This window comes from Phoenix dactylifera, chromosome 16 (genome assembly GCF_051530095.1).
Source record: "Phoenix dactylifera cultivar Ajwa chromosome 16, Ajwa_hap1_PhDact_Kaust_v1.1, whole genome shotgun sequence".
Lineage (NCBI taxonomy): Eukaryota > Viridiplantae > Streptophyta > Magnoliopsida > Arecales > Arecaceae > Phoenix > Phoenix dactylifera.
Window position 1 is genome coordinate 1,521,590 of NC_143205.1, and position 19,128 is coordinate 1,540,717.

Genomic DNA, 19,128 nt, shown 5'->3' on the forward strand with positions numbered 1-19,128 from the left:
TATGTATGGATCATCTACATTCCATAAAACCAATACTCCAATCCAAATAATAGTGTCAATTGTACCATCATGCTACAAGATTTTGACATTCTGAATTGCATGCAGTGATTACACAATTTTTGAGCATCCTTATTCGTTTCCATCTCATCTATCCCCCTTTATTCTGAAATGAAAATCTCAATTTAATTCTTTGTTTATGTATGCAGTATAATTTAACCAAATAAAATAAGTACCTTTGCCACACATTCTAATTTTGAGCCTCAATTTCATACAGGTTTCAAAAGACTATATCTCATGATCCATTGCAATAGGTGGCTGATACAAAGATACACCAAGGCATCGGTTTATCCTGAGATAAAAGTCCAGATCAACTTCATAAACAACACACTTCCTAATATCTTGACATAAAATAAGCATCTGATCATCAAAAAAAATGCCCCATATTTATCTCTTCTCTGACCCTTAATCTCTTATCCTATTGGCAAACGACCTCCCGAAGAAGCTCCATTTCCCTTTTCCCTCTCTGCTGCTCTGTTTCTGCCAATGTCACTGCTCCCTCTCTCTCTCTCTCTCTCTTGCATGCACTCAACTGCCCTGCTGTCTGTTTAGCCACCTTTGACCCCCACCCTACTGACACCAAGGACTCTGTGCCGCTAGAGGTGGTTCGGGTGCCATCCACTCTGCCACCGCTCTCTCTACCTCTCTATCTCTCTCTCTCTCTCCCACCCACACACACACCACCTTTACTTCTTCTGCTGTCTGTCACCGTCACCCCTCCACCTGACAACCATCAGCTTTATCCCCATTGCAACAGCTGCTCCCCCACTCAACTCCCCCACCCCCTGCACCCATCCTTACCACTGCATTCGCCATACAACCATGATTTTAAGGATTTTATACATCAAATTGATGGGTGCCCGATACTGAGGCAAACCAGTATCGAGATGAAAACTTTGCTTTATATGTAGCCACTTAAAACAAAAAAGAGAGAGCAAAACAGTACTTCATGTACTTCTTCAAGTTCTAATGATTTCTATGCCCCAATAGTCCAAATCTTCCCATCATGATTCAAATTTAGCATTCATAACTACTCTCATCTCATCAACTTCCAAGGCCTCCTTAGAAGTAGTAGCTGCTTCAACTTCACAATTATCAAATTATTATACATTCTAAGATAGAGCCTTTATGTAAAACCAATCTAGGATTCAAAATTCACTAATCCTTGCTCTTTGAAATGACTAACCTCCCCTTCTGCATGGCATTAAAATTTCTTTAACGGTATTAAGATATTCCATCCTTAAAAAAATCCACCTAATTCCCTGCAAAATTACTCATAAGATTTTTCCAAGTCAACGCTCTCTATTATTATTTTAGCACCTCATGGAGGGAAGGAAATGGCATGGCAGCAGACCTTCTTGGCTACAGCATTATCAGCTGTTAGAAACAAACAGTAATTTTCTTATTCATTTCTCAATAACAAGCTTCAACTAATTGGTAGTTGGTGCAGTTTTCTGCATCACCTTTGTAACTGTAAATTGATATCAGAATTCAGAATACTTCTCCTACAGCCATATTCTATGCACATGGCTATCAGTTATAACTAGAATTAAACTTCTTCAGAAATTAGATGGCCCAAGGATTGTGCATGGTGGACTCAATAATAACAACATGTAGCACTCCACCAGATGGAAGGACAGTGATAAAAAAAAAAGACTACTCTTTTTATAAGATGCAACATTGTGTAAAGAAAAGAGAAGCAGAGCAATGAATTTGGCATATAGAGTCCATTGTCCGTGTGGTGAGGCTGGCTAGCCACAACAAATTGACAAATCATATAAGCCAATCTAAAAACAAATTGTCATGAACAAAACTTATTACAAAATCATAGAATTTCCCTTATCTATGTCAAAATCATTGCTTTAGAAATCAGCCAATATGGCTATTATAGTGGCCAAGTGGTCCGAAACTGACATGCTAAGTACCCTAGCAATGCTATATGTGCTTGCTATAAAGTATAAAATATATCGGGCAAAAACATGCTATAGCAGCTGACATACAATACGTTTTAAAGAGGTGATTTGTTCCATAGCGGGCTGGAGCAATTTCCAATCAGATGACTTGGGAACCTCTAGTTTTGATGCTTAAGAAGCAGACCTCCTAGAAGTGGCAGACGATGATTGATCATTGAGATAGTCAATCATCAATTTGTCATTTGACCTTTTTATCTAAACTCCAGTAAAGTCTATTATCTATCGATAATGATGTTTTGTTTGTAGATTATGTTATATGATTGTGCACATCTTTCTTCTACAGTTGATTTTATATCATTAAAGGCATCTTTATTTTATGGTTGACGTTATGTGATTATGGAAATTTTCATCTTATGAGAGATGTATTTTTTATATTTGTCATTAGATTGTGGATCTTAACATTATATGGACGTTGACATGATCCTACGGTGCTCGGTTGATGATATTTTATAGCTTTGCACTTGATTGTTTTCATTATTTTTTGCATGAAGTTGACATAGAATATTAATTTTCGATACTTGGAAAAAATAATAATGTGTTTTAGTAACATGCTTTGGATACATAGTACCTGCTATCTGCTATCTACTATCACACCTATTTTTTAATACATTGGTCAGAAGAGGTTTACATAGAGATTCCTAGACCCATTTTTTCATTTGATTTTGTTACAGAAGATTTTGATTCCAAAAGTAACTAAATGATATCACAACTCCACTCAACTCAACTAAGCTTAAATTCCAAAACTAGTTAGGATTCCAAAAGTAACCAATGCAGTGATATCAAGTACTTCCTTACTACTTCATCACATATGATTTTCAGTCTACTTCCACTACTCTTCTACATGTATCAAATCACTCCTACTGACCAGGGCATTTCTCAGCCTACATTGTAATGTCCAAACCACCTATGTCATCTTTCTCTCAATTTATCCTCAATTGGTGCTACCTCTACCATTTTTTACGAGTAACTTTATTTCTTATTTTATATTTTCTTATACTACCACATATCTATCTCAACAATCTTATTTCGACCACACTTATTCGGTGCACATATTATTTTCTAACTATCCAACATTCTGTACCACAAAGCATAGCTGACCGTATGGCTCTCCTATAAAATTTTTTCTTCAACTTGGCAGGTATCCTATAAACACATAATATCTCACTTGCACTTCTCTATTTTACCTATATTGCTTTAATCTATAGATAACATCATCTTCAATCTTCCCTTCGTTATGGATACCTGGTCCTAATACCAAAAACTAATCACTCTTAGAAACTTTATAATCCTCAATTTTCACTCCATTTTTATCTCTATTTCTAGATTTCCAAAAGCGGTGGTTCTTGAGTCCATGTGCCCAAAGCGGGGTGGGCAACTTCGGTTCGAGTGTTTATCAATCGGGTGGATTTATATGTTCTAAGAGGATTCACTAAAATTATATTCCATATATTTCTTGGTTCTACTTAACCTGAAACCATAAAATTCTAATACTCCTGCATAATTCCAAGTTTCTAACTTATGATTAACTGCAATCTTAGTTTTACCCACTAAGATTGTATCATCCACAAATAGCATGCGTAAAGGAATGTTATTTTGAATATGCCTAGTAAGCTCATCCATAACTAGCAGAAAAAGATAACGACTTGGAACAGATCCTTGGACTAGATCTATTGTGCTTGTAAACTCGCTAATATTACCACCAGTAGTTCTCACATGAGTAGCAACTCCATTATACACAACCTTTATCACATTATATAACTAAAGTAATCGAAATTCACCTCTTTTCTAATACTACCATAAGACTTATCTAGGGACTTATAATATGCGTTCTCTAAATCAATAAAAATGATAACGAGATCTTGTTCTTTTTCTCTGTATTTCTCCATTAACCTCTAAAAGGAGAAAAATAGGCATCATACTCAACCTTTCTGGCATAAAACCAAATTATTTTTTTGATATTTTTGTCACACCTTAATCTGTAATTAATCACCCTCTCCCAAAATTTCATAATATGGCTCGAGGATTTAATACAACGATGACTAAAGGATCGGTACGTACCGGTCCGGGCCGCCATCGGTACACTGACTCCTCACAAAATCCACTACCAAGTCCTTGGATTCCTATTTTGTTTAGTTCTCTTTCATTTCCTAATCTACATACTAAAACTACCAATCTATGATGGTTAAACTCTTACCCCATATAACTTTAGAATCTTTACACCAACCTCAATCAGTCTTTTAAGCGAGGAAGAAATCTAATTGACTAGTATTATGTCCATTTTTAAAAGTTATCGCGAGAGTCCTTTTTAAAGCATGTGTTAGCTAAAACTCATGAGCTCTAGAATGGCATTTCCCTCCTTGACCCTATCTCTAAAACCGTAACCTCCATGCATCCTTTCAAAATCTACATTATATTTTTCCATATAGCCATTCAAATCTCCTCCGATATCTTGAATTAGTCTATCCATGTCCTTCCAAAAGCATTGCCTTCTAAAATCATCCAATCCTACTTGAGGAGCATAAACACTAATGCTATTAAGAGACTCCTCTCCTACTCTCTTAATATCTACAACCTCATCCAAAGTCCACTGTACTGGTACCAGTCAGTGTACCGATGGTGGCCCGGACCGGTACGTACCGATCCTGTATCGATCCGTACCGATTCCGTACCGGTTCCGTACCGGTACGACAATCCTACCGGCCAGTTTTCACTGAAAAACTTCCGATACCGGATCCCACGCTGATCCGGTACCGGTACCGGTCCCAGTCCGGACTGGTTCGTACCAGCCGGAACAGCATACCCTGACCTCATCTTTTAAATTTTTGTCTATAATAATTTTTGCTCTATTTTTATTCCTATCTTTCCAAGTACTTATGCTATTAAGAGACTCCTCTCCAAACACTAATTTTATCTAGATTTTTCTCTCCTACTCTTTTAATATCTACAACCTCATCTTTTAAATTCTTGACTACAATAATTCTTGCTCTATTTTTATTCCTATCTTTCCGAGTATACAAAAGTTTGTAACCCGTCTTACCAACTTTCTTTGCTTTTTCTCCTATCCACTTAATCTCTTATAGGTAAGCTGTGTTAATTTTCCTCTTTATCTTGTATCTATTAGTTCCGTAAATTTTCCTATCAATGACCTTATATTCCAAGTTACTAAAAGTATTCTACTTTCCTAACTAATTTCTTTACCCACATCCATCCATTAAAGTGTGAGAACACTTCCTTACTTCTCACCACATCCGAACGCTGATGTAGCACATCGTTTCTAGGGAACACCCTGGTTAACCCTCACTTTCAAACATATTCAGGATGTGATGCAGCATGTCGCTATTAGGGAATGCCCCGTAGGCTTTCTTTTATGGATTCATATTCATAGCATACGACTAGTTTTATGCTAGCCATCAACTTACCATAGCCCTCCTTTAGCTGGGCTTGGGACCTACTATACACAAAACATAGGCGGAGTTAACTAAGTGATATCACGCTACAATAAATATGTTAAATTGGACTTGTTTTAAGTTTGAGTTATTATCTTTACCTCAACATGACACAAAGAACAATCTATTTTATATTATAATTTTTTGGCCATAAAAATGTAAAACATTCCATCAATCGAGTTTGAGATATTAAAAAGAAGAATTTCCAATAAGTGAATTATGTTAAGGCAAACAAAGTAGTATGTATGCTACGTGGAATACCTCATAAACCCCTGGATTCATTAGCAGAAGATCTCGACTTCCAGATATCAATTGCCAAACAAGTCCTCTCAAACAATCAGGAATTCCCTTTCTTATAAGCTTTTTAACCACATGAGGTTTTCTTCTAACATATTGCTTCCAATCGCTCCCACCAACACCTATTATTTTCCTCCACTTTCTAATCCTCCTTTCTTCTCTGAAAGAAATTGACAGCCATGTGCTGGAGGTAAGAAAGATGGCGAAGAAAACAAACACTACAACACATGCATGAATTAGGAAGATATAACCCATGCACATTGAGCAATAGATATAAGTTTTCCAACATTATGCAATCATAGCAAATAAAAAACTATTGTGCCTAATCTACAGTACAGAAAACAACATCCTTTTGATAGATGACGAGACCATAACTGGATAAAGTTCACTAAATTGAATAGATACGCTAACATTAAAATAAATTGCCTGTAAGAAGCAGCTTTCCCAACAAACTGTCACTATAATCTTTTCATCATAATGCAGCATAAGTATTAGGTTATAAGGGAAGAAAAAAAATGAGACAATAAGATGTATTAGAAGTTACATCGACAAACAATTCTCTTGTACCTTGTAAAGTATAAGTTTCTATCTCAGCAAATTTAAGTATAATATGGATTCAGATGATTTTAAACTTAACGAAATGGTTACTGAAATAATGACATGCTAATAAGTTGAAGTAAACATTTTGTACCTATCATGGTCTGACGAATCGGCCTGTATCGACCGGTTCGGACCAGTCCGGCCTGTGACCAGTACGCCGGAGCAGTGCAAACCGGTACGGGCCGAACCCAACAGGAATCGAAGAAGACAAAGAGAAGGAGAGAGATAGCGGGGAAGAGAGGGAGGAAGGAGAGGCCTCCACCGCCCGTGGAGGGCCACGGGGGGCCGGCGGAGGCCAGAGGGGCGGCGGAGCCCGCGAGCGGGCCGGGGAGCCCGCGGAGGCGCGGCAAAGGCCGAGGCCGCGTCCCCTATTTCTTTCGAAAGAGGGGACGCAGCCGCGAAAAAAAATTTAAGGATTTGTAAGTGAAGTCGGCAAATCGGTTGCCGGCTTCACTTAAAAATTTTCAAATTTTTAAATTTGAAGATTTTTTAGTGAAACCGGCAACCGATTTGCCGATTTTACTTAAAAATCTTCAAATTAAAAAACTACAGCCGCGTCCCCTGTTTCGAAAGAAATAGGGGACACGGCCGCAGCCTTGGCCTCCCCCGCGCCCCCGCGGGCTCCCCCGCCCCCCAACGGGCTCCGCCGCCCCCTCCCCGGCCTCCACTGCCCCTCCCGTGGCCCTCCGCAGGCGGCCTCTCCTCTCCTCCCTCCCTCCCTCCCCCGCTCGCTCTTTCGTTCTCTTCTTCTTCCCCAGCTCCGGCAGGAAAGATTGTTCCGGTTCAGTACCGGTTTAAACCGGTCCGAATCGGAACCGTGCCGGTACCGATACGACGAACCTATGTACCTATGAACTAAATATGTGTATTTACATTAATCTCGAAACAAGAAAATATCTAATCCATCATACATCACAGCAAATAAATAAAACAGGGAGAGTACCTAAGGACAAATATATTTTAAAATGTCCCATATATTCTTCAACTCCAAAACAGGCTGTGTGAATTTTTTGCACTACCAGTTTCTGCTGAAAGCCCATATTGGCTTAAAACTCAACCATTACCGAGTTCAAAACAACTTTGGCTGAAAACAAAGCTGTGCCTACTTAAATAAAATGGCATGTTATGTGTTCCTTCGGTAGGCTATACTTTTTGTAGTGATTTATGTGTAAGGCAACTCTTCCAATTAGAAAAAGAAAATACAGGAATAACATAAAGCTTGTAATATAGTCGGTTTTATTTAACGTATGATATAAACATCCAATACTTCTGATCCATTCTAAGTGGAAAAATGCAGATAATATTTAATAGAAACAAACAAAATAGTGTACCCCATACCTCTCATGTTCATTAGCAGACCTGCTTGTAGATAAGCCCTCTGAAGAGTTCTGTTCCTGTTTTATAAATTCAAACCTATCGACTGATTGTGAAGGCAGAATAGGTCCTGGTTCGAACTCATCATTTGCTCTTTTCTTTTCCATTCCCTTAGATGGTGCAAACCTCTAACCATCAAGGTAGTTCGTTCTGTTTCTTCGCATGGTCATCCAACTGCAGTTTCTAGATCACATGCATGAACAATGAGATAACATAGTCCCTTGTTATACAGAAAGAGATCACTAGAGAAAAAAATGTTGATTGACCTGAAGGTCATCAAATATTACAAAAAATGTTTTAAATAATAATTTTTAGTAATTATTTTATGTAATATCGACAATTAGAGATGATACTATTTTTGTGAAGACTTCATAGTTCTAACTTTTGTAACATATATGCATCAAAAAAGTTTTAGTGAGGTGTTTTGACAATCCAATTCTTCATAGTTTAGTATATATGATGATGTTCTACTACACTGTAATTACAAAGCATTAATTAGGCGTGAATGTGTGATAGATTATAAACTTGTGCATAATTGAAGAAAAAGTTATATGTAGATCAAGAAATGCGGAATCGTTCTGAACCGGACGGTTTCGCCCGTTCCGAGCCATACCGGTAGCTTACTGGTATGGCTCCAGTGTAGAAAATGGTTCGCCGCCGGAGACGGAGAAGAAGAAGAGAAAGAGAGAGCGAGCGGGGGAGGGAGGGAGAAGGAGCGGCGGATGACGCTGGCGGAGGCCGCGGTTAAGTGAAGTGGCAAGCGATTTGCCGACTTAACTTAAAATTCCAAAAAAAAATTCTGCAGTCGCATCCCTTGTTTCGCTCAACCTCCGCCGGCCCCCGCGACCCTCTGCCGGCGTCCACCGCCGCTCCTTATCCCTCCCTCTCCCGTTCGTTCTCTTTTTCACTTTTTCTTCTCCGGTTCTAACAGGTTTCTTCTCTCGGTACTGGCCGGCACGGCCTGTACCGACTCGTGCCGCCAGACAACCGGTACGGTGCTCGGTACCAGCACAGTAGAACCTTGATGCAGATAGATTATAAACTTGTGCATAAGTAAAGAAAAAGTTATAAGTGTCAATGCTATTTACCATGCATCAAACTTGTGATATTCTTTGATAGAGTTTTTGAGCCTCAATTATGGGAACCAACAAAGTTTGGATGTCGACACACCCTAAAATTCAGCATACGCAAATGAAAACTATCCAAACCTCTTGTTAAAAAAAAGGGGGCGGTCCAGTGTAGGAGGCTCCCACCATTGTAGGGTCTAGAAAGGATCAGATGTACGCAGCCTTACCCCCACCTATAGAGAGAGTGTTTCTCTGTTTCGAACTCATGACCTCCAAGTCATTATGGAGCAACTTGACTCTTGCACCAAGGCTCCCTCTCCCAAACTTCTTGCAAAACTTGGGTTCAAATGCTTGCTGACTTTAGTGAGGATAGATAAACAAATCAAGATTTAGTTTGCACAAAAACCTAAATTTCTGAATTCCAACATGTGTAAAGCGAGCACACATGTTACCATACTTGACTGTCTTTATGTAAAGTTTGTCTGAATTATTTTTTGCCAGATAAATGCACATGTTGGAAATTCAAAATTTTAGGTTTTAGTGTAGACTGAATCTGGTTGTAAAGCACCCATATTGTGATTTTCTTTCACATTTGGTAATCGAGAACACCTTACCATACTTGATTGTCTTCATGTTTTTGTTGTTATACAATTTCACAGGAATTTTTGCCATGATTTCTTTTCTTGAAGCTCTCCCTTTGCAATGCAAATTTGTTTCCTACTCACCATTTTTATTTATTACTAGCCAATTTGTATAATGAATACGAACCAATGAGGTGTCTGTTACTCAACTTTGTATAATTCATGTTTATTCTTTCAAATATCTTAGCAAATTTATGATCTTGCCGCCTTGTGATTTTGTCTTCTTTTGGTATATTTTTCTTGTCTCCCGAAGTTCTCTCCCTCATTGTTTGGTTTACTTGGTTTCTACTTATCATGGTGTCAGTTTAGACCAGCATGATATTTAATTCAACTATAACTAGGGTATGCGGTCAAGGGACGCTAGACAAGTTTCTTTCCATTTGTCATAGTTCTCATTTGCCCAACTTGATTTTTATGAAATAAATGCACATGTTGGAAATTCAAAATTTTATGTTTTTGTGTAGACTATGTCTGGTTGTACATTTGGTGAACCGTCATCATAAAATCAGAAAGTATTTTAACCTAGGTTTCATGATAAACTCAGATACTTTTTGTGTCTACACTGAATTTTTGGGTGCACCAAAGTTCAAACCTTTGTTTGTTACCATAATTGAGGTTCAAAAACTCCATGAAAGGATACCACTGGTCTGGGCATAGTTGGAAGTCTAGAATAAAAGAAAAGTAGTGGCAGAGGCCCCCTCATTTGTTAAGAGCACCAACATATACATTCGAATTTTAAACAAAAGAAACAAAAGCAAAAGATTACATCTACCTCTTCAACCTACTCCGTAAACTAAACAAAAGCTTCAAAGAATATTATTTTTGTCTGCAAACATAAGGTCAATAGTTCGTAAACAGCACCCTGATCCTCCAATCACAAGAGTTGGTATACCCTCCTCAATTTAAGCAAAGATCTCACAAGGAGCATCCCTTCTAGCATCAACTTCATTATAGAATATTGCCTCCACTTATCCCCAAGACCTCAATCTAAACCCACAGCAGAGCACTCAAAAGACAAGGAAGCCAGCAGGAGTTATGATACCTTTCTTCGCAGATTCTGACATCAAAGAAAGCAGCATATGATGGCATTGATTGCCGGCTATGACAGCTATTATTTTCATATGAGATGCAACTTTATTAACTAATGAATACCACCTCCAATGGCAAGATAAATAATCCCTACCATTGAAACGTGTATCTTCCTCACTTGCCTTGATATAATCCATCTTACATGGCACAAAAACATCACTTAACTTGTTCATAGGTGGTTTGGTTTTCAGATGCTCTAGAAGGTAATATTTATGGCAGCGTACCTAGGGTAATCAAGAATACTAGCAGTTTCTTCTTCGGTTATGCATCTTGCTACCTATGATCATTAATATAGAAGGTAGATGACCATGGTTTTGAGACACTTCTAGGCATGCAGAAAACTGGATTCAACCACTATCTATTTACCAGTGGGACATTCCTGGAACCGCGGCACTAAATATCAGTCATGCATTTTGAATTCATAAAGAACATACAATCCTAACTTCCAATTTGCATGTGATCAATTTATCAAGTTTGAATTCAGATCCTGCCTAACCTGAAAGGAAGCTTTTTTGCTCCATCTGGATTCAAGCATTTGAATCTAACCCACAAAAATGTATAATAATTATACACCAAATTAACCATTCGGAAGCACATAACATCCAATATCAATCATTTATGAACACAAATGAGAATCCCTGCAAACCTTCTTTTTTTCATTTCATCTGTAGCATGATAGGAAACATTCACCATCACAAAACAACTGAATGTGAAATAGAAATAAATCCTTGGGAGAGAATCATCCAAACTTGAAGGCTCTAGCCATTCAGATTTCATGCAAGAAGGGCCAAACATTTCAGAATCAGATCATGATCGTTTTATATCAAAGAACATGGCAGATCAACTTAGCACATCAATCATTTGGATAAAAGCAAGGGCTTATTTCCTCGTATACAGACACCCATGCATTCCATTTTGTTCATCTTTCATGTCGATATGGCCAATCAACCCAAAACAGATTCCCAATGTGGTTAAGAATGAGATTCTTCCAGATATCCCCAAAAGAAAACTTTCGCTACCAACGCCTACAAAGAGGGGGAATAGACCAATATTGTATATAAAAGCCTAAATTTTGAAAAACTCGCATAGTCCCATACCCATAACAGTCATGCTTAAAATCCTCGATGCAAAGTCATTCTAGTTATCCTCGTTATTTCAGTGAATGGGAAATTTTCGCTGCAAACTTATTCTCTTAACATATAATTATCATTTTTATACCCATGGTCTCTGAGTTTCCTTAGACCTCAAATGAACTTGTTCAACAACCAGTCTATATAATTTCAGATTCCTTTCCAGGCATTGTGATACTCCTCATAAGACATGCAGGATCACCAGCCTGATTAAACTCAATTATTTTACCTTTGAGACACAATAGCAGTAATCTGGTTATAGTAGCTCCTTCCTCCTATGGATGACTATTTCTAGGTTTTTTTCTGCAATAATTCCTCGACTTCTCAGTTACCAGCATTACTATAGACTAGAACATTTTATCACTTTCTTCGCCCACTATCAAGTTACAGAATTTTAGTTAACAACATACAGAAATAACATCCTAAAAATCCCAAATATCAGGCAAACAATAACACCCCAAAAAATTCCAGTCATTTCCACAAACTGTTAGCGGACAAACAGCAAGGGATTATTCGAAAGAGCACATATCCCACAATTAAACTCCTATAAACTACAAAGAAAGATTTGCGGAAATCCTACCGTTGAAAGGCAAAAATTCGATCTCAGACATAAAATAATGGGGAAAAAATCAAAATTTTATCAGCTATAAGGATGGAAACAAGGAAAACAAGAGAGGGGGAAGAGGAAAAGTCGAGAGGGGTGGGTATGGGACTTGCCTTCGTGCAGGCTGTGGATGGCTGGAAAACAAAGAAGGAGAATGGCGACGAGTGGCCGATCGAAGAGAATGGCGACGAGTGGCCGATGACGGTGATGCACGGGGGCGATTGGCGGAGATCTGGGCGACAACGGAAACCAAAATTTATTTTGCTATAACACCCAAAAATGGACCAAGCGCCCGTCACCAAATCTTGATCGAGCTAATTAATAATTAACTAACCGAGAAATACCACTAATCACAGCCCCTCATTTTTAAGTGCTCTATGAATAAGATCCATAAAAATAAGCTACTATAATGGTGACATGTATGGCCATATGGTGCATACTGTGTAGAACATAATTTATCTTATCAAACTCCTATGTATAGTACGAATTGCAAGAAATTTATCGGTTATACCAGTTACATTATATGACATGAGATATTTATATGCGCAAAATTATAGCTCCATGACAGTATTGAATTAGAATTGTTGCAAAATTTGTATATAATATCTGTTCGCCCTGATATCTCTATTTTTGTATCTATTAAAACTAGATGAGAAAGAAAGCTCTACCCACTCTAAAATTCATCTAGAAAAATCATAAAAATAGACTCTGTCATATAAAAGATATTTAGCTTAAGAAAAAAAAGGGATGCACAATGAGGGGGCATTCTACGACAAGGTCAGCCACAGCAGAGGCAGAAGGAGATGGCGACGAGATTTGTTCCACATTCGGTGGTGATCAGTAGACGAAAGAGAATGACAATGAGGTGGCCGACGACGGTGATGCACGGCGGCGATCGAGATAGAGAGATAATAAACAGAGGGTCAGGGTGACAACTTTGATCATGTGGCTATGCATGCTACATAGTGGTGCACGCCATGTAGAACATAATTTCTCTTATCGAACCTCCCTATGTATGGTATGAATTGCAACAAATTTATCGGTTACACCAATTGCATTATATGACATGTGGTAGAAGATGTTTATATGCGCAAAACTAGAGCTCAATTGTAGTATTCATCGAAAAATAAGAGCCAATGGTGTCTACATTAGTGTTTCTTGTGATCTCGAAGAAAAGAGGCAGAGTCTAGCAAGCCAACAAAATGCCATAATTTTATTTTCTTTCAATATATCAACAATCATATCGTACCATTTGGTAGAAAATAAAATAAAATTCTCTTTTCTTTTTAGTTAGCCATTATTTTACAAGGTTCTATCAAACCTTTATAAAATATTGTAAGATATAAAATAGACTTAATCATATAAAAAATATTTAGCTTCAGAAAAGTTGGATGCACGATGAGTGTGTATTCTTCACACTATTCTTTTTTTCAAAAAATAGTGTATATTCTTCACACTAGAATTTTGCACATGCATTAAACATGATTGGGAACTGAAAAAGAGTCATGAAGGAAAATACCAGAGTTCACCCTTGGTGGGGCCTTAAAGAAATCTATCAAGGTTTGAGGGTCAAGGGTACTTTGGAATAGGATACCTTCCATTTTGTGTTTAAGTCTATTTCTATCAAAAACAGAAAAATCATAAAATGCCTTTAAATCATCTTACTTTTAAAGTCACATTACAATATTTATTTCAAATTCTGCATCATAACTAAAACCCTGATTCTTTTATTTAAAAATATTCCAACTATACTTTAAAAATGACCTAACTTTTATATGAAATAGCTTATCCTGCATAATTCTTTTCCTTCTTCTTCCTCTTATTTTTCCCACCTAATCCCACAAAACTCAACCAATAATACTTTTTACTAGCTTAAGAATTAGATAATCTAGAAGGGTTTTGAGGACAAGAATTAGCTAACCCATTTTTTTTTTTTAATCCACTTGATCATCTATTCTTTTTTGTTGCATCTACCCCCAATTAGATCTTTGTTGTCACGACCCCCGCCCCGTTCCCGGCGGGCCGCCGCGACGGTCCTAGAGTGCGGGTAGGCATAAGGCCACCAACCACCACGTAGAACCCTACTACCTATTAATCATCAATAAATTCTGAAAATTTTGGCATGATGCATGCACAAAATGATCACCTTTCCTATGGTGACCTGTCAGGATTATCTCATTACATACAACAACGCTACCTGTCAGAGCAGCAATCACATAACCTGTCACATAACGAACCTGGACAATATATATCAATACATCATCATAGGCATATAACTCAACTGTATAAAAATCTGGTTTCCATTCTATCCATGGTCAAACCCATATCCACAACAGGATCTATGACTGTAACTATACACTAAATACAACAGAAGGTTTATAATACACCAAAAGGGAATAAACCTCTATCTACATTATACTATACTATGGAGCGGCACAGCTAGCAGGCAATCTCTAACCCTGCTCCTCTCTATACAATACCTGCCCTGCAATCAAAAACACCAAACTGGGGAGTGAGTATATAAATACTCAGTGAGTGGAGTAGAGAGTACTATGCACATGAGACAGAATATAATCATGGCTCGAGATGAAATCTCAAGATCAATAACAAGATGAACATGATCTCAACATAGAGAATATGGAGTAAATCATCAATATCACCACAATCAATATCAACTCATCTGAAGCATATATGGAATAATCAAGTCAACATATATGCTACTCATGAATATGCTCAACAGGTCATAGTACTGAATCATATAAATCAGGTGTCAATAGGCTGAATCATCAACAAGACAGCTATCGGGAGGTGGGTTTTACGCCCCAGGCGAACCAGCAACAACTCCCTACTGCCATATGCATACATCGAATATGACACCACACCAATATGTAAATCATCACAAGACAGCTGTCGGAAGGTGGGTTTTACGCCCCAGGCGAACCAGCAACAACTCCCTACTGTCACATGCATATGCAGGATAAGACACCATACCGATAACATAAATGCTAGACAGCTATCGGGAGGTGGGTTTTACGCCCCAGGCGAACCAGCAACAACTCCCTACTGTCACATGCATATGCAGGATAAGACACCATACCGATAACATAAATGCTAGACAGCTATCGGAAGGTGGGTTTTACGCCCCAGGCGAACCAGCAACAACTTCCTACTGTCACATGCATATGCAGGATAAGACACCATACCGATAACATAAATGCTAGACAGCTATCAGGAGGTGGGTTTTACGCCCCAGGCGAACCAGCAACAACTCCCTACTGTCACATGCATATGCAGGATAAGACACCACACTGATCATATAAATGCCGGCCAGTATCCAGGACAGAAATCCATCTCACATCTACATACTAAACGGCACCTCGCGGGAATTCTACATCCGCGGAAAGCCATACTGCACCTCGCGGGGTCTTACTATGCCCGGCGGCAAGCAGAATATAAGTCGTAGGACCGGCCGATCCTACGCCTAGGGCCGTGTCCCCCCTAGGAAGGGACTGGGCTCCGCCCATCCAGAAGGCTACTATGTGCACAAAGGCCGATGTTCAACCCATCGACTATAGGTGTCCTGCAGATACTGCCAAGCCATGCATAAATGCCATAATGCACCCTCCCAATACTCTACTAAAAAGGAGCATAATCAAGACTACCACTCACTCGATCATGACCCAATCATAAACTAACATCAGGGTTAGGAGTGAGGGTCAAGAAAGTGCAACACAACTCAATATACCACTAAAAAGGCTCTACAAATCTTTGAAATAGAGGAAATGAAATCAATTTACAAAAGAAATCATTTCACAATTCGGAATCAATTTGATTACTCATCAACCCCTCGTAATTCCTCTCAATGTTCCCTCAAATGCATGTACAGAATAATCAAGCATGGAGAATCAAGATTATAGAGGAATCTACTACAATATCAATCAATATGCTCAAGTGGAATCAATTCACACTTGGCGACATTCATGAAAATGAATTAAGGATGCTCATAGTGCAAAGTACATGACTCCCACTCACCTGCCAATCCGGCACGGCCTCGATACGCCTCTAAAATTCTACAGCAGGCAGTGGGGAACTTCTTCCTCTCGTTCCCTAGCTTCTTGCCCAACTGTGACATGCATTTACCATACATTTAGTCTTGTATCAAGGTCATAATCTACGTGCCAATTATAATATAGGGAACTTTAATTGATTCAACTCCCCCGTTCCCTAAATCTTTTCTTTTCTTTCTCTTTTTCTTTTTCATTAATTAACTCACCATTTATGTGTATTAGGGACTCCTTTGCATGAGTACAAGGTCCCTTTTAGCTTGATCTAGGCTTAATACTCTATTATAACATGAAATCCCTTATTTTCCACTCGGATGAACAGTAACCCGAACTGACAGTGGGTTACTTCATCCCGGTTTTGATCCACTTTCAGGACTCCAAATTTGATGAAATTTTTACCTAATATTCTACACTCATAGAGGATTCTAAAGAGATAACATGCATCATCATCGGAGTCCGTTTGGCCCCCTAAATAATTCACCGAAGTTGGGACTTCGACACAGTTTTTCCGTAGTGCCGGAAAAATTTGTTAAAATCCGATTCTTCCTCTTTTAACCACCTCTACAACCCTTATCCGACCCCTCTAGACTATATCCACCCTTTGTATAGCCTAATGTCATCAAAAGACTAGATAGGGACGGATATTTACCTTTTTCTTTTTGGAAATCGAGGTCTTTGCGTAGAGGGGAAGGAGATCTACGTTTTTCCCTTCAGCTAGAAGTGCAACCGGGATCTCCTTCCTCTTTCTTTCTTCCTTTCTTTTCCTCTTCCTTTCTTCCTTTCCTTCTTCTTCTTCTCTTTTTCTTTCTCTCTGTGTCGTCTGAGAACCCCCTCCCTCTTTCTTTCTCTGCTTCATTCCGTAGCTCAAACCCTCCAATTAAATCACATCAAAACACTATTCACCCTTTTTTAATATTATTAAATTCCTAATTTGCCCCTGCCACTTCAACGGATCTACAGTTATGCCATTAACTTTTGATTCCTTCCCATTTTACCCCTTATATCAATTTTAAAGGACTATTCTATCCCTTTTTATATAAAAAAAAATTTTGGGGTTATTACATCCTCCCCTCCTTATATAAAATTCGTCCTCGAATTTAAAAGAGTAAATTACCTGATTACTCAAAGGGGTGAGTGTATCTGGTCTTCATATTCTGCTCGGTGTGGTATTGGGAATCAAATAAATTAGGAGTGTTTTACCTTCTATCTCTACCACATAGGTAGGATATACATACTTCGCTTCTATACTATCCCCTACAGGTGTATTAATAGCTAAGGGAATATGCATCAATATCTTATCCTTAGCTAACTTTTTAGCAAAATAAGGGGACACAAATGAATGGGTAGCTCCAGAATTAAATAACACTCTAGCTTTAATCTTATCAATGAGGAGCATACCTGTCACAGCTACATTTAATGCCTGTGCCTCTTGTGGATTTACCGTGAACACCCTTCCTTGCCCTCTACCTACTGGAGCTAATGGCTGAGATGGTCCAACACTCTGCTGTGACGCTGGTGTCTGACCTCTGCCTCTGCCTACAGGCCCCCTACTACTAGGCCTGTCCATCTGCACAGAAGGGTAGGATGCCAAAGGCACAAACTGCTGGGTGGCACCCTGCAGGCATTCTCTGGCAAAATGACCCGGCTGTCCACATCTGTAGCACACTCCCTGACCCATTCTGCATCTGCCAGGGTGCTGCTTCCCACATATGCCACACACTGGCCATGATTGAAACCTAGATTCAGTTCTGGCCATAGTGACTGGAGGAAGAGGTACTGATGGTAGAAAAGTATCTTGTGATTGACCTCTTTCCCTCCATTTCCTCTTACGTGGGGCAGATGGAGCTGAGCGTACAGACTGCTCCATCGGGCCCTCCGAGAGATCTACTCCCTCAGATCTATCTCTACTGCTTTGCCCTTTCCCCATACTCATTTTCCTCTGTTCTCTTTCAGCTCTTTCCTCTTTGTTTCTGGTCTCCCACTGTTTTGCTTTATCAATCAGCCTAGACAAGGTGGGGACCTCTACTGCCAGTACTGCATTATAAAGCGGAGAAATCAGACCCCGCCTGAATCTTTCTATCCTGGCAGCTTCAGTGGGGATGATGTAAGGAGCATACTTCCCCAATCTAGTGAACTCACGAGCGTACTCAGATACGCTCATTCCGGGCATCTGCTTCAGCCTCTCAAACTGAAGAGCCCGATTCTGCCTCTCAGCCGGAGACAAAAACTCATCCATCACTGCTTGCCTGAACTCTTCCCAGGTTGGAGGATTCCTACTGTACAATCTGTCCTCCACGTGCCTCTGGTACTAGTCCCAGGCATCTTCCTTCATTGTAAGCCCTACAAGTTCTATAGCTCTTGCATCAGAACAGGGCAGTCTCCGTATCATCTTTTCAGTCTCCTCCAGAAATCTCTGAGGATCTTCACCTTCTTCCCCCTTAAACTCCGGGGTTCTGAGCCTAAGAAATTCCTGTACAGTAATCTCCTCATCATCTAGAGCCCGCCTGGCCAAACTTCTTGGCACAGGTACAGGAGGTGGGATGGATACTACTGACGGGGCAGGAGATTTCCCCCGAGCAATCTGCTCCCTCAGAGCCTGATTCTCCACCAGTAACCGTTCCATCAATGCATCTCTACTTCCTACCTCTCCTTGATCATTAACCCTCCGTCTATCAGCAGGAGGAGATTTTTCTCTTTGGGGCTCGACATGTGCAGAACCCGCATCCAATACTATATCTGGCTCCATCCTCCTTCCAGGACGAGCGGGTCCTCTCCTTGGAGGTATT

At 39.3% G+C, this 19,128-nt stretch overlaps 1 protein-coding gene across 8 annotated transcripts in view; it reads right to left on the reverse strand.

Moving 5' to 3' along the window:
* LOC103696916 (uncharacterized) overlaps nt 1-12,751 on the reverse strand; it is a 52,114-nt gene extending 39,363 nt beyond the window's left edge. For 2 of the 8 annotated variants that reach the window (XM_088712776.2, XM_039114717.3), the window contains exons 1-3: nt 12,392-12,572; nt 7,712-7,921; nt 5,738-5,933 (exon numbers count right to left, since the gene is read on the reverse strand). In XM_088712776.2, coding sequence (XP_088568902.1) covers nt 5,738-5,933; nt 7,712-7,854 — 339 coding nt within the window. In that variant the 5' untranslated portion in view covers nt 7,855-7,921; nt 12,392-12,572. The other 6 variants (XM_088712777.2, XM_088712775.2, XM_039114718.3 and 3 more) reach the window with 5 other exon arrangements.
* Nucleotides 12,752-19,128: the final 6,377 nt, after the last annotated feature.